We start from the raw sequence: 17,181 nt of genomic DNA, 5'->3' as shown, positions 1-17,181 counted from the left end.
ACTTTTAAGGGGGATTAGAGATCCCCTTCCAGGTGGGTGCGGTGAGTGACAGCAGCCGCCTGCAAGGGGATGTCTGTGGGTCCATGGGATCCCGTTCAACCCCTCCAGAGGGCTGCCAACATGGGGCGCACTCTTAGTGCATCTCCTGATAGCTTCTTTGCCTCTGCGCCCGCATCTATAATACGGCGCAGGTGCAGAGACAAAGGGATTCCCTCATTGCATGGGGCCACGCCTACATGCAAATGAGGGCACGCCCACTGCATATAGCGCTGGCACTTTATGTGTACCAGCGCTAACAGTATTACAGAAGGAGATGCTCCACTGTTTGAATCTATTTTTAAGATTGTGAATTAATCCAGGCTGTGATTTTACTTATTGAGGAAGTTAGTCGTCATTGCATGCACCTTGCCCCTTAAACAACCGAGAATCCAGCAACTCCCACTTGGTTAGGAGTTAGAGCACTTTCGCTTCAGTAACGCGGTCTAGTGCTGGGAGTGAGTCGTCAGCTGCTGCTCAGCAGAGCTGATTGGTTGGCTTGCCGAAGGCGCGCCTAAGGCAAGCCCGCCTGTGCCCGTCCGCACCTGGCCGGGACCAGGGGCCACAAACCCTGGCCCAAATATACTGTATCAACAAGGAGAGGGGGGGACCGGGAGCATAATTAGAAAATAGGTCCAGTACCCATGCTCCCTCAGAGTCACGTTTCAATTTAAAGGGGGTAGCTGTTCCTAAAGAAAGGGGATAGAGAGAGATATGCTATGTGTGTTATAAGGATTTTGTTAGGCTGGGTTGAGTGTGGGGAATTTCTCCTTTAGATTTTAGTGCCCTCACACACCCTTTCAGGTGTCCTGCTTCATCATAGGGCGTTGCTCCTCGTGGGGGTGGCGCTGCAGTCCCCCACGGGCCCCGCAAGAGGGCTCTTTGTCGGAGTTCTTTTTTCGGAGACGCCGCAGTTGTGCATGTGGGTGTGTGGGTGTGTCTATGAGGGATGTGAGTGGTGCGTTAAAATAGCTGGGTAGAAACCAAGACCTTTATTCGCGGCTCTATCCAGCATGAATTAAAAATAATCCTGGAGGTCCTCGAGAACAAATATAACGAGGGCAGATATAAAAAAATTATTCCGCAACTCTCAGGATATGTGAGTGAATGGGGGGGTGAGAATTCAAAAAAATAATAAGGTCAAACCCTAAATCCAACCCTCCTCCGTAACACGCCGGAATGGTAGATCTACCATTCCGGCGTGTTACGGAGGAGGGGTAGGTTACCACCCTGCAGGCGACTGAACACTTTTTCATGCTCGCAGCACCCGAACCGCTGACGGATCCCTTCCCTTTCAACTCGGAGGGTTGGATTTAGGTTTCCTTTTAAGAAGGAGCACCTATAAGCGCTACGACGCAATTCCCTTAACTATAAAGGTAAATTTGGTTCTTAGTACCCTACTTTCTCTGGAACCTTTATTTGTTTATTTACTTTCTTGACCCACTTATTTTCTTTGGTCCTGACGAAGCGCAATCGGATCCCTTAAGGACCTATTCATATGCGCGAAACATGTTGACCTTATTATTTTTTTGAATTCTCACCCCCCCATTCACTCACATATCCTGAGAGTTGCGGAATAATTTTTTTATATCTGCCCTCGTTATATTTGTTCTCGAGGACCTCCAGGATTATTTTTAATTCATGCTGGATAGAGCCGCGAATAAAGGTCTTGGTTTCTACCCAGCTATTTTAACGCACCACTCACATCCCTCATAGACACACCCACACACCCACATGCACAACTGCGGCGTCTCCGAAAAAAGAACTCCGACAAAGAGCCCTCTTGCGGGGCCCGTGGGGGACTGCAGCGCCACCCCCACGAGGAGCAACGCCCTATGATGAAGCAGGACACCTGAAAGGGTGTGTGAGGGCACTAAAATCTAAAGGAGAAATTCCCCACACTCAACCCAGCCTAACAAAATCCTTATAACACACATAGCATATCTCTCTCTATCCCCTTTCTTTAGGAACAGCTACCCCCTTTAAATTGAAACCAAATATACTGTACTCAGCAAGGAAACTGCTGTCCCTTGCCACAGGCAATCATGCTCTGAAGCCCTCTATCATCTACACACTGAAAGCCGAAAACCTCCTGAGGAACCCCAGGATAGCCCCTGTCCCTCTGCCTGGGACCTTAGCTCACTCTTCGCCCACGCCAGGAAAACCACCTGGATTGAAAGTGGCGGTTCTGAACACAAGATCTCTTCAGAAACATCATTTAGAGAGCTTCACGCTCCTTCAGGAGGGCGATATTGAAATCCTGTCATTGACAGAAACCTGGATGGGGGACGCATCGGCCCCCAACATTACTTCTGCTCTGCCAGGGAATTTGGACGCCATCTGGCAAAACAGGCAAGACAACAGAAGAGGGGGGGGGGGGTTGTTGCGACTCTCTTTAATACCAGTCTTGCGGCTACTATGATAATAGCAGAAAGCTCTGATAATTCAGATATCCTAGGAGTTAAATTTACCTTCCTCCTGCCTCGTACTCCTGACAGTTTACTGTCCCCCGGATGCAACTCCTGGTTTATGTGATCACTTTGGCGAGATGTTGTCGGACCTTAGCACACGTTACCAAAGGCTCATGGTTGCAGGTGATTTTAATTTCTATTGGGAGAGGGAGCCACGAGAGCCACAGGCAAAACAAATCGACATGATAATGTCGAATTTAGGATTTTATCAACTGGTAAACTGCCCTACCCACATCAAAGGGCATACCCTTGACCTGGTTTGGTCGTCTAACCAGCAAGATAGGCTTCTAAACATTCTACCATGTGCTTGGTCTGACCATTCCTTAATCTCCTGTTGGGTCCCTCTGGATATCTCCTCAACTGAATCTTTATTGGAATGGAGGAGAGTGCGAAGCTGGCATAAGATCCAGATGGGAAATCTCGTAGATACTCTACAGAGATTACCTGCACGCACTCCGGAGGGAGGCCACACCAACATTGATATAGTCAGCCAATCCCTCACTAATACCCTCCAATCAGCTATTGACCAATTAGCTCTGGAACGCAGGGAAAGAATAAAATCCAAACGCAAGGGGGCCCCTTGGTTCAACGAAGCTTTACGGGAAAGTAAACAGAGCCTGCGTAAGGCTGAGAGGCAGTGGAGGAAAGCCTATAACCCCACTGACTTAACCTTCTACAAAGCCTCACGAACCCTATATAAAAAATCTATTACTATTAGGAAAGCTGAAGATTACGAGGCTCGGATAACAGATGCTCCTAATAAACAGAAGGAAACTTTCAAGATCCTAAACGAGCTCAGCAAAAAGGTCGACGCCAAATCATCATTAATACCCTTTGACGTCAACACCTTACAGACTTTCTTTCTCCAGAAGGGGACAGACATTCTTCGCGACTTTGACAAAACTCCCATCACCCTGAGCTCCCAGGAGCTGGCTCTACCTTCGTCTTCATCAGACCAATCCCTCACAAATTTCCCCCCTTTGAACCTAGAATCATTGGAAACACTGATAAATAAAACTAAATCAGGCTCACCGGCCGATCCATGTCCACCAAGGATCTTTCGGATGGCTCTCCCAGCTTTGGATCGTCAGATTCTTACTCTCCTAAACGACTCCCTGGCCACCGGCCAGGTACCCTCCAACCTGAAGGAGGCTAGAGGTATCCCCTTATTAAAAAAGCCAGGAGCAGACAAGGCTGAGCTGAAAAATTATAGACCCATTTCTCAGCTCCCCTTCCTGGCGAAGGTCAAGGAGCAACATGTCTTGAAAACGATCTCTGGCTTTCTAGAAGAACTTGAGCTGCTCCATCCACGCCAGGCCGGCTTTAGAGCCCACCATAGTACGGAGCTAGTTATGTTATCTGTACTTGACGATCTTAGATTAAAGGCCAATAACAAAGAGCCGAGCGCCCTGATACTTTTAGATCTCTCTGTGGCATTCGACACGGTCAGTCATTCAACACTACTGACTCGGCTGTTGGACCTGGGTTTTCAGGGGCCTGTCTACAACTGGTTAAAATCTTTTCTATCTGTACGTTCGCAGAGGGTCCAACTTGGTGATCATATATCGGACAGGGGCAACATCCTTTGCGGGGTCCTTCAGGGCTTTGCATTATCCCCACTTCTCTTTAACATATACTTGCAGCCCTTGGTGACTGCATTGACCAACATGGAATACCGAGTCGTCAACTATGCAGACGATACCCAGCTTATCCTGAGGATCAACAACTTGGCCCGTGCTCAAGAGACAGTCCAAAACATCCTAAGGTTTACCACTAATTGGATGACTGTAAACTCCTTGAAAATTAACCCAGATAAAACAGAGGTTCTTGCCATTCCAGTAAAAAACATCCCCTGGAGTGGCCTGTTCTGGCCCAAAGAACTTGGGGCCCCGCCAAGCCCATCACCAGTTGTGAAAAGTCTGGGAATTAAGATCGACTCAGAACTCTTCATGAGTCACCAAGTCCATTCGATGGTGGGCATATGTACTGGCGTCCTGAGACAACTGAGGAAACTGGTTCCCCTGCTCTCAGTTTCATCTATGAAGTCCATTGTATCGGCTACTATCCTTTCGCTCCTCGATTACGGGAACGTGTTCTACTTAGGACTTCCCCGGAAACTTATGAATAGACTTCAGGTAGTACAGAACGACGCTGCTAGGCTGATCCTCAGGTTACCCAGGAGGACTCATGCCTCACCCCTGCTACGTAAGCTGCACTGGCTGCCTGTCAGACAGCGCTCCAAATTTAAAGGATTGTGTATTGCTCACAAAGCCCTCTATGGTCACGCCCCTGGCTACATAAGGGAACGTCTAATCAAATATGTGCCAGGGCGAGCGCTTCGTTCTGCAGAAGCTTTTCAGCTGGCCTGCCCTCGGAGTAACCTTGTCTCCATGGTTGGACGAGCTATCTCAGTCCTCCTGCCACAACTTTGGAACCAGCTGCCGGACACTTTACGGAAGGAATCTGGTCTATTTCCCTTCCGGAAGCAGTTAAAAACTCTGTTATTTAGGGATACATCTTAATTTACCTCTTGTTGCCATGACTGTCCTCCTCGGCCTGAATGCTACCTCTCCTCTGACAAGCGCTAAGAGACCTGTCGGTATATATGCGCTATATAAAAAACAAATACAAAGATGCACAAGCATCTGCAGCCCCTTCTGTAATATCAATGTGCCCCGGGCGGCGCGCAAAGCGGCTGCAAACAGATGATGCGCCCCTGGGGGACTTCCATAATACCGCACCTGGTGTCCTTGTAGGTACACCAGTGCTTAATTTGTGCCGGTGCTAAGCACCGGCACCTATTTCTCAGGGCCGGGTCTATAGTATTTGTGAGCATAGTTATGCTCCAGAGGTGTGTGTTGCAGGTGCTTACTTTTTCATGGTGGAGTTTATGTCACTGCTTGAGGCTTGATCGGGGTCCGTCAGCTGCGGAGCAAGGAATGAAGTGGTGAGCAGGGCTGTGGTCGGAGGCACCTTCAAGGCTCTGCAGGGACAGGCAGGCCTTAGAGCAAATTGAACAGGCAGGCCTCGGCGTGAACGGAAGAGGCAGGTCTCAGCACAAAAATCGGCTTCCGGGGCACTCCTAGCAGCGCGAGAGCTGGTTGGTTGGTTGTCCCTATCCAAGACCCCGGCCACAAAGGAGGGCTACGCTTGACACAGCTCAGGGGTCCTGCGCTCCCTGACACCTTGCATACTTTAAATGCAAAACTTTCCTTCAGACAAACCATGCTCGGGGACAACAGGAGCGAGATCCCCCCTCCCCTCAAGCCTCCACCTCGGCTCTCTCTGACCAGGACGTGGCTGTGTCAGTCCCCAGTGCTCTCGGTGTGTGTGTGTGTGGGGGGGGGGGGAGGGGTGCTGGGGTTTGTGTAACAGGGAGTGGGGTGAGAGGGGCGCCGGGGAATCTTACTTGTTTCCGTTTCTAGGCCATAACTTTGGGAAGGGCAGAGTAACGGGACATGCTAGCACAGCTGAGCGAGGCGCAGAGACCTGCCAAGAAGGGACGGGGTGTGAGGAGGGAAGGGAAGAAGTGGCGGGAGAGGAGACGATGATGAAAAGTAGGTTTAAAATGGGGACGAGAGAGAAGAGAAAAGAAGAAGCGCAAACAAAACCGGAGGAAGGTGAAGCGCAGAGAGCGAGAGTGTACGGAAAGAGAGAAAGAACACTAGATGGAACAGAAACGTACAGATACCTAGGAAGAGAAGGGGCAGGGGAAGCAAGAGGCAGGCAGCGACAGAGCCGGAGGAAAGGTATGAGTGCATGCATATTTATATTCAACTGTTAATGTATCGATTTGATAACGTTTATGTGTAAATATCATCTGTGAATATAAGGTTTGTTTGTGTAAGGACTGTTGTATTGTGTTCGATTTTTGTTTTTTAAAATTCCAAATAAATCATAATCAAGTGATCTGTTATAATTATTTGGCATCGGGCTGTTAGGGGTATTGCCTTATAAACCCCACTGCGAATGGTGTCTTGTCACCTTCTTTTAAAGGATTTCATGGCAGACTGGATCTTTCAGTGCTCATGCCAAGTGATTTGTGCAGTCAGTGTGACAATGTTTGATTGTTGATAATGATATGTGTTGTCCGTTTCCTGGGTGTGGCCGGAGGTCTATCTACCAGGCTTATGCGCCAACTGGTGATCTGGTTTGTTTATTATCATACAAGTTTGCATATGTGTGTATTAACTTGATGTTGTGGGTGCTGTTTGTGAACTTGGATAGCCAACTGATGCCTTTCGTGGGCTGTGTTGTGTGGAGTTAAGGAGCTCTGTTTACACACATTCTGTTGTATGTTGGTGGGTCCTGATGGTGTGTGCAAGCGCTGTTGTGGGCACAGTAATATACATCTAAGTGGTACACCTGTGCAGTGCTGGAAGTGTGTTAGGTGTTCCATCTAATATTTTGTATTTTATGATGCTCTGCGCTATTTAGAGCTGTTGTGGGCACACTGACACCCGTGACTCTCTGACATATGTATATCTGACCTCGTGTTTGTTTGCCCAGAGTTCTGTCTAACTCAATATAATATTTTGACTAATTAATAACATGGCGTTACTGAGCGAGGATTACCAGGTTGAAGACATTCCGCCCAACCAAGGCAGTAACCAGATGGAAAATAAACTATCTCCACCCCCCTTCCCACTTTGAACCAAACGTTTCAGGGATGGGGAGTCGTATACAATATCTTCTTGTGCAAGGAATAAGATGCTTCCAAATTACTTTACCCTTTTACTGCCATGCGGTGAGTAGACCGATTAGGGCAGCGTTCTCATTATATCAGTTTAACAGCCTCTTTAATTATGACGTGGCTCCTTTTATATCTGGCTCTGGATTCTTGCAAGGTTCTCACTTTGCCACCTTTCCACAGCACTGCATACAGGGACTAGAAGTAGGCGGGAAGCGCTAGTTCCTGGTTTGGAATGCCCCATGAGGCTGTGCACACCCATAAACTTGCATGTTAAAGTGTATTCACTAACTACTCTGCAATGTATAGCATCACTCAGCAATTGCATATGACTTTTTAGCGTGGCACACCGGAGAGAATACGCTTTTCAGAGATTCAGCGAGCAACACTAAATTAACGCATTTCACTTAATTAAGGAGAGCAGAGGCTGCCAGAACAAGGACCACAGTTTATAATTTTGAGGTTAAGACATCTGTAATTGAATTCCTCCACACACTTTACTAAGTTGGCTGGCCTTTAATTTTTTCAGAGTTTGCGTTATAATAATAAATTCCAGCGTATAAATCATTAAGGGCCCATATTAGCTCTCCGTACATCCAGTGGTCTCTCTGTATATGTGTTAGCCTGTCTTCTGATCTATCAGACCATGCGTCAGCTTCATTGTATGTTTCTATGCCTCCAGGTCTGTGTCCTGGTCCGTGGTAGGTAGACCCTCCAAGACAGTGCATGCGCTGATGTAAGGCATATTGTGGGGTTTCTAAGACCATACATTAGCTTAGAGCCCTCCCATTGATTACAACTGATTGGATCTCCTGCCATTCTCTTTTGCCTGCTTCTTATTCGAAGGGTTTCCTTCTCTCACCTGTGTCTGCCCCTCCCAAGAGCACTGCCAATTTACTTGCGTCCTTCCCAGTGCTTAATTTGTGCCGGTGGTGTCCCACAAGAAAGCCTAGGGTCTCGAGTTGGGTAGAGCCAACCCAGGTCCACCCTTCTTTTCAAAACATTTCAGGAACAGAGGAAGGCAAACTCTGAAAAGGAAAGCTTACAGCGATTCCATCTCAAACACCGCAGGGTTTGGTAACTGCCCCCTCCCAATGAGTCTGGTGATAATTATACATCTAGGGATTTCTGGAGGAAAGGAAGTAAGTAAATCAACAGAACGTATAAAGATCACCCCTTCTCTATGCTCCTTCTTTAAGGTTCAGTCCAAAATGCGAGAAGCACATAACTCCATATCCCCTTAGTCCTCTCCTAGTGGTCGGAGCAGAGTCACAGGAAAGCTACACCAGAACTGTGGAGGAGGCAGGGGAAGAAGGGGCTGTCCCTCAGTATCTGCTTTTCTTCCCCCATTCACACCTCACTCCTTTTCTTCTCTCCATTTTTCCTTCACTTTCTGCCCTACGTCCACGTTTCCTCTTAATGGCCGCCTCCCCTCAATAACTGCTTTTCATTTTACACCTTTCCATCTTTCATTTACACTCTCCTTTCATGCGATCCCCGCTGTCTGCTCTTCTTCCCTTGCCTTTTACTCTTTCCACTTTTCATTCTCATCATGTTTCACTCCAATCTTGCATTCCCAATCTCCTGCTTTCCCCACTTCTTTTCACATTCTTTGTCTACCTTTGTATCTTTGTATCTATCCTTGCCTTCAGACTTCTCCTTCTTCCTCCCTTTCCCTTTTATGTTTTTCCTTCTCGTACATATCTTTATATCCACTCCAGGAATCTGTGTTTGATCTCAGGGTCATACATTTAAATCTTGGTGTGGTCACTCAGTCTTTCATCTTTCTGGGGTCGATAAAATGAGTGCCATTGAGCTGGATAGCAACATTTTGAATTTGGTGTCAAGGCCAGCTCTGGTGAATATGTGCTTTACAAACATACATGGTGTGTTAAGGACACATAAATGTATTTTAATCTTTTGTTTTTCAATTTCTTTGCAATATTATACTGTCATTATTCCCTCTGTCCCTGCTTCATCCAGTACCTTTCAAACTCGCATACATTCCCTTGACCTCCTTTCTTTCCTCCGTCCCATCTTTTTCCTTTTTCTCTTCCTCCGCCCCTCCATCCATACCTCCTTTCTTCTTTCCATTCTTGCTTCCATACATCCTCATTCATTCCCCATCCTTCCTCCCTTGGTGCACTTTTTCCTCCATGTATTCCTTACTTTCTTTTTTTCCCTTCTCCTTCCTTCACCCCATTCTTTAATTTCTTCCTTTCTTATCCTCAAACCTTCCTTCTGCTCTTCTTCCTTTCTTCTTTCTATTTATCGATTACACATTGTTCACTTCTTTTCTCGCACTATTCCTTAATTTCTTCCTTTCACTTTTTCTTATTTTCTCCTTCTTTCATCCATCACTTATTTGTTTCCTCACTCCAGTACCCCCCTTCGCGCCTGCATTTGTTGCTGCCTTCTTTAATGTATTCCTTCCTTCATCCCTTCCTTTCTTTTGAACAGTGCAGTAGAAGCACATTCTCTTTAGTTTGCAAAACTGCTTCATGTACTCAAATGACCTTTCCTAAAGCTCCATTTTGAGTTTTATATACATTCTCTAATTTGAGTTCATTTTTAAGTTGTTGTCATAGGCTTCCTAAATGTTATATTATGTTATGTAATATTGATTTGTATAGTGAACTAATCACTCAAGAGGGTATCCAGGTGCTTGGGCAGGTATGTAGGTGTGAGGCCCCCGAGGTAGCGCTGATGTGTTGAGGCTTATGGTTATGGGCGGAGCCAATACATTAAGTGGGGGGATCCACTGGAGGAAGTGGGAGGAGCTGGGGGAGTGGGTGTGGCCTCCTAAAAAAAATGTGAGCACCTGCACTTAATATTTTACAAATTAAGCACTGAGGTACACTATCATCTAAATGACTATATAAAGCTTTGTGGGATAAACTGATGCATTTTTGGACAATGTATTGCTTGTTTATAAGAGAGGGCAATATATTAACCTGCCTCATCTGGCTACAGTCCCCCGTATACGCAAAGCCCGCATGGGGGAGCTACTCTTTTGGCTTCCTTGCCGGGAATCTGTGGAACTCCATGCCAGACGTTATAAGAATGTAACCTTCGGTAACCCCTATTCAGGAAAAAACTGAAACACTGTCTGTTTGCGCTTCCTTAGTGTGGGGCCCTCTTACTTGCTGTGAAGTCAGGTTTATTTGTTTCTCAGTCTTTCCCTCTCTGCCGAGTTCTAGCCGCTTCTCAACCCAGCGCGGGGACACACCGGTTGGTGTAACCATGGCGCTTTTACAAGATGATTAATTTTATTATTAATGCACAATGTGATGCATGAGTGTAGGATACCTTGATGTATTTTAGGACAGTAGAATGTGTGTTTATGGAACAAACCAATGTGTTCTGTGACAATTTGATGACTGTAAGTGGAATGCACAGATAGCATATATATTTTAGTAGCATATGCACCTAATGGTTAGGACGGCATTGCGCCTGTGTGTGCCAGAAATAAATGTATTTTCTCACATTATGATCTATGCTTGTTTGAATGAAAAACATAAGCATTCTGAGCCAATTTGGTTCTTGTCTCGGGGCTTAACTGCTGCAATGCAATGCATGTTTGTGGGATGAAATTATAATAAAGACAAGTGGTTCTAAGTGGAATAATTAACTTTATAGATAAATATGACTAATACAGCATGTCAATTACAGAAAAATAATAACAAAATCGGCATGGTACTGAACAGTTGTCATATATATAAAACATTTAATGCATCTTGATCATGCTCAGTAGTCAAAAGATCACATGCATGTAAAGGTTGGATAAGAATAGTAAAGAAGTATGTATAATACAGAGGGCAATAGTCCAATTCAATCATGAGGTAAATTCGTAAACATCAACATGAAGAGTTCATTCAATATTGTGCCAGAATATCCTGTACTGTGGTATCATGGTGAACAAAAAAACGATGGGTTTAACCCAGATCAGTGACTGTGGATGAATGCTTAACATTGTTGAGCATTCTGTCCATCTTTTTGTGTTGCTGTAGTCACCCTAAATGGGAAGGGTATGCCCAAACGTAGGTCCCGCGCTCGCCTGTGTCACTGGATTCAACCTAGCCTGGCTGATGAGGGGTGATACCCCGAAAGCAGTCCCAGGATGCTTGTTTCCAGTCCAGAGAGGACCTAACCTGGCAGTTTGGGCTGGACTGTTTCCTTTTGGATCACGGTTGAGACAGATTTGCATATAGCTGGGCCCACACTGGGGTGGCATGGTGAGCAAAAAACAACGGATTTAACCCAGATCTGTGACTGGTGGTGAATGTTTGACAATGTTCAGCATTCTGCCCATCATGTTTTTGTGTTGCTGTAGTCATCCTAAGTGGGGAGGGCCACTGGATTCAAGCTAGCTTGGCTGATGAGGAGTGATACCCTTAAACCAGTCCCAGGATGCTTGTTTTCCAGTCCAGGGACGACCATGCCTGGCAGTTCTGGCTGGACTGTTCCCATAAGGAACAGGCTCAAGACAGATTTGCATATGGCTGAGTCCAAACTGGGGTGGTGGGGGCATGGTGAAAAAAAAATGGATTTAACCCAGATCTGTGACTGGGAGTGAACGTTTGACAATGTTCAGCATTCTGTCCATCTTCTTTTTGGGTTGGAATATTCAAACTTGGCAGCGGCAGACTAAACTTGGCGGTGGTGCACCCAGTTTTTTGATGTAAGTGGTCCACGATGTGGGCGCATTTCTGTACAAACATTAACTGTTTTCATTGGACTTACGATTCCAGGCACTTCAAATGCCGGTGATCTTTTCCCCTACATTACAACGCCTTAAAAACAATTTTAACTGCCACTCTGACTCCCAGCAGTATTAATGGTTGGGTATAACAGAACTCCATAATTAGTACACAACCGTAAGGTAGCTACTACACAAATGGTTTTTCTGCCTTATCAAGTCAATTTTCTAGCAAAAGTTGTAATCTTTTCTCTGAAATGCTTTGATCCTCTAAAATTGTGAATGAAATCTTCATGTTTAATGTTCATAAATGTAATTATAAAAGCAGTTGATGATTGTATTAGACAATTGCCTTATGTATTATACCCACTTTTTTACTGTTCTTATCTAATCTATACATGCGTGTGATCCCTTGAGTACTGAGCACAGTCAAGATGCATTAAATGTTGTGTATGGTTCCATGTTACTTTTGTTATTGTTTACCGCCAGTGACCTACTGTATAAGTAATGTTCATCTATATTGTGAATTATTCCAGTAGTAGTCAATGTTTTATATTGTGATTTAAAGTTATATTGGGCAGCTCCTGTCCTTTATGATTTTAGGACCTAAGTATGCATTTTAGCAGAATGTAATTGTTTTTTGTAGAGAAACTGATGTACATTTAGGAATATGATGCTTGTTTGTGGGATAAACAGATATATTGTTTGACTCTGTAGTTTTTGCATATGGGCTACATTGGTAAATTTTAGGATATTCTGGTGGGTGCTTGTAAGGAAAACAGATGTACTTTGGCACAAAGTGATGACTATTTCAATGATTAATGGATAGAATTTGAAACACGATACTTTGGATACAGTTACAGTTTAAATCAACATGACACATGACATGCTTCACGTTAATGTGATGTTTTTTTCCATGACAAACAAGTCAATTTTGAATCAACATGATGCTTCTTTACAGGTTTTTAGGACAATGTGATTCTTGCTGATGGGTAAGCTGAAGAGTGATATGGGCCTGATGTGTCAAGCGGAGAATGGGTGTTTATTTGCAGAAAAATCTCATAGCTACTAAGGAGGAATCTAACAGATTTTGAATGAAATGTTAAAACTAAGTGATAAAATACATACTACCTACTTGAGGGAATGCTTCCTGAGGGGGAGGGGGAGACCAATAGTAGGCATTCAACCCTAGTGAAAAGTATTGGGTACCCCAAACTGGCAGTGGCACCCATTAAATTCCTGTATGTTAATCTGACCAACTTCCAATTTGTAATCCGGGCCACAGTGTAATGTTCAATTGGCCACAGCTGATAATACTGACTCCCCTATTGGAAATCTCTCCCAGCCCAGAAGCAATTATTGATAAAAGAGCCCAGGAATTGGTCTACATCTTAGAGCACCTAGCACTCTAGTTGGAAGATGCAAGGTTATTTACCAACACATAGCTTTCAACTAAGTGTCTTATTTAAAAAAAAATCTGTGTTACTTTTATATAGCACCCGTCTTCCTTAAGTAAGTAAGGACTTTTAGGAAAGACTTACGAGAAAACTTCACAATCTTACGAAGCATCTTCAATCCAATCTTCATTTTTCACAATATGTTCAATATTGGGGTTTGTTAACACAACATCATCTAACTCCAACTCGGAGTGTTCCGACTGAGGGATCGATTCCGATCCGAGTCGGACAGCTCTCCGAGAGCTGTTCGTAGCCTTACCTGGCGACCGACTCGTACCCGGAGCCAGTACGTCCGGGTGATGAAGTACGATGCACATAACTGACACAAATCCGACCGACACGTAGGCTGCGATTCAAGCTTCATTCTCCGTCTGAGCCGTACCTCCGAACGCAGAACCGAGTCGCCCGGAAGCAGTATCCACAGCAGTTTCCGGCTCGGACAAGTACGATGCGCAAATCATACGCGCCGGACGGGTCGCCATGTACAGCACGTCACAGCATCCGGAAAAGAAGCATATCAGGTACGATTTGTGCCGGAACACAATCCACGGCTACGAGACGGACCAGCTTGCAACGGGTACGAGACGGAGCAACAAGCAGCGTGTACGAGACGAACACATTATGAATCCCATCGCGCAGATCATACCAGTACTGTACATCTATGACCGGTTCAGGAGCAGACGCAGACGGCGCAGACGGTAAGTCAGACACCCACCCCACAAACAAATGACACGTACCCGCCAAATGTCACAGACACCCAGAGGATCCATATCCTGGCCACTAGCAACAGGCAACCATAGGGGTTGCATGGCCAGCACCACTACCACCCCCACTCATAGGGAGTATGTTGCCCATCACCACTGCCACCCCCACCCATAGGGGACCTGTTGCCCATCACTCCTGCCACCCCCACCCATAGGGGACCTGTTGCCCATCACTACTGCCACCCCCATACATCGAGCTTATGTTGCCCATCACTTCTGCCACTCCCACCCATAGGGTTTATGTTGCCCATCACTCCTGCCACCCCCACCCATAGGGGACCTGTTGCCCATCACTACTGCCACCCCCACTCATAGGGCTTATGTTGCCCATCACTCCTGCAACCCCCACCCATAGGGCTTATGTTGCCCAGCACTACTGCCACCCCCACCCATAGGGCTTATGTTGCCCATCACTCCTGCCACCCCCACCCATAGGGGACTTGTTGCCCATCACTACTGCCATCCCCACTCATAGGGCTTATGTTGCCCATCACTCCTGTCACCCCCACACATAGGGGACCTGTTGCCCATCACTCCTGCCACCCCCACTCATAGGGGACCTGTTGCCCATCACTACTGCCACCCCCACCCATAGGGGACCTGTTGCCCATCACTACTGCCACCCCCACTCATGGGGCTTATGTTGCCCATCACTCCTGCCACCCCCACCCATAGGGCTTATGTTGCCCAGCACTTGCCACCCCCACCCATAGGGCTTATGTTGCTACTCACTCCTGCCACCCCCACACATAGGGGACCTGTTGCCCATCACTACTGCCACCCCCACTCATAGGGCCTATGTTGCCCATCACCACTGCCACCCCCACCCATAGGGGACCTGTTGCCCATCACTACTGTCACCCCCACCCATAGGAGACCTGTTGCCCAGCACTCCTGCCACCCCCACACATAGGGCTTATGTTGCCCAGCACTCCTGCCACCCCCACCCATAGGATGGGTGATGTGCCATACATCCATCATACACCAACATTGGGTATGTCAGCAAAATACATCCACCCTTACATCATGACAACAGTGTGTAGTCTGTGGCAAATGCCCACAACAGTGATTATGACTTTGAAACATACAATGTCACTACCATCACATGTGTGACCAAAAACTGAGTGTGGCCTACACAAGTCAAGCATCACTATAGCACTGTGTCAATGTAAAACTAAAACCCCCTCACTGTGTAGAACAAAAGTTAATTGTGGGGTTCCAAAATGCAGAAAATGTTGAGCATTGTGGTGATGGGGTCTAAACCCCCCCTCATCACAGTGACCAAAAGGTAAGTATCATCATGGTCAAAGCTGCAAATGCCAAACAGCATGTATGATTCTTGGTCCCAACACATGAAACACTTTTGTGGCAAAGTAGTGGTTGTGTCCCATACCCACAGAGATGTGGTGAGGCTAACAGTGCTGTGAAACACAAACATACTCTCGGCCATGTGCAGACAAGCACCACCCATGGGGGCTGACATTGCATACAGTGTACAATGACACAAAAGCAGAAGTGACCATCACAATGCATACACACATCTCGAAAATAGACACACAAATCAATACATCCTGTGTAGACTGTAGGTGTCAGGTCACAAACTCCCATTCCATGGTAGCAATGGGACCTAACAACCAGGATGAATGTGCAGAATGATGTGATATGACTCACAGGGACAGCAGGGAAAATCACAAAAACAACATCCAGACAATGGCCCACAACAGCAATACCAATGCACTGGTGCAGATGCACAAACACAAACAGGCAACCTCACACTGCACATCTGACACAACATGTGTGTGTGTATCTCAGTATCCCTAGGCAACTACACAACACATAAGGGGGGCTGATCCACAGAGAGACAGATGTGGACACAGTGTCATACAAAAGTAACCCATCATTGGGCCCCCCTTAGTGGGCAATCAGGCATTGTGAGATGAGAGGGAGCACAACAGACACATGTGACACAAGCTGGAATGAACAGCAACTAACACAGCAAGACACTGACACACAACAGCACTACCTCCAGGGACCAGACATTGGGGTGACACAAGCATGCATGATACATCCACTGTGATGACAAAGGTAGATGTCGTACAAACTGTGTCCCATCTGCGTCTGACCACATCATCACCACTCAGAACTGACAAATCCCAATGATTAAACACCAATTAACAGTAGTGTGTCATGCACCCACACATCTGGTAGCCCATGGCAAAGATGTGGGATGAATGCAGTACAACTCAGCAAGCATCAACAACAGGAACATATCAAGGGAACACTGCCTGTGTATGAAAAGGGATGTGGGCACACACACACATGCTCACACAACACACACCTTGGGCCCAGGCGATGTCACGGAACAACACACTTACTTGAGGGGACTCAAACCCTGTGGAAGCTCAGCTATGCCAAACATAGTCCCAGCAGGTCTCAGTCATGTCAACAGAACACTTGGTCAGTCAGCCATCAGTTACCACACAATGAAGGCTCTGGTCACAACAGCCTGGGTATGGGAGTGTCCCTTAAGTCATCTGCACATACTCGATACATATGTACAGCAAGTTGCACAGAGGACCCAGTTGCTCCTACACAAATGATGCCCACACCTACATGTCCAGTGGAGATGCTCACACAGTCAGGGAAATAGTCAAAGTGGACAATGGGAAGCACATCATATGTGCATGTGTTCAAGCAAATGAAATGTTTACAGAGATGTTCACAAATTGTTATTCATGACACACCCAGTTAGCTGCAAAGGATGACATGGATACCGCCCAGAATAGGATACATATCTCATGGACCACATGGAGTACCTCACATCAACACCTCAGTATTCAACATTTGAAATCCAGCATTACAACTGCAAGGTCATGCTAAATATCATCAACATAACGTACAGCTAGATCAAATTCACAAGGATAAAGAAAAATGCTTTATTCAGCAATTTTTAAATGCAAAGTCCTTTCAAAACAAAGGCCAATGGCTAGTCCATATCCAAATGTCAACAATGTGATTTGAGTGACAACTGTCACACTTTGCTTGATTGCACTGGTAAGGACGG

At 46.1% G+C, this 17,181-nt stretch overlaps 1 protein-coding gene across 1 annotated transcript in view; it reads right to left on the bottom strand.

Annotated features, from left to right (window-relative positions):
- Positions 1–17,181, bottom strand: part of LOC146870551 (transmembrane protein 98-like) — a 378,347-nt gene that overhangs the window by 279,228 nt on the left and 81,938 nt on the right. Inside the window, exon 3 of the mRNA XM_085599684.1 lies at positions 13,459–13,558. Coding sequence (XP_085455810.1) covers positions 13,459–13,558 — 100 coding nt within the window. The remainder of the gene's footprint in view (positions 1–13,458; positions 13,559–17,181) is intronic.

Source organism: Triturus cristatus, chromosome 1_1 (genome assembly GCF_964204655.1).
Source record: "Triturus cristatus chromosome 1_1, aTriCri1.1, whole genome shotgun sequence".
Lineage (NCBI taxonomy): Eukaryota > Metazoa > Chordata > Amphibia > Caudata > Salamandridae > Triturus > Triturus cristatus.
Note: the sequence above shows the minus strand (reverse complement) of the source record. Positions and strands in the feature narration are given on the sequence as shown.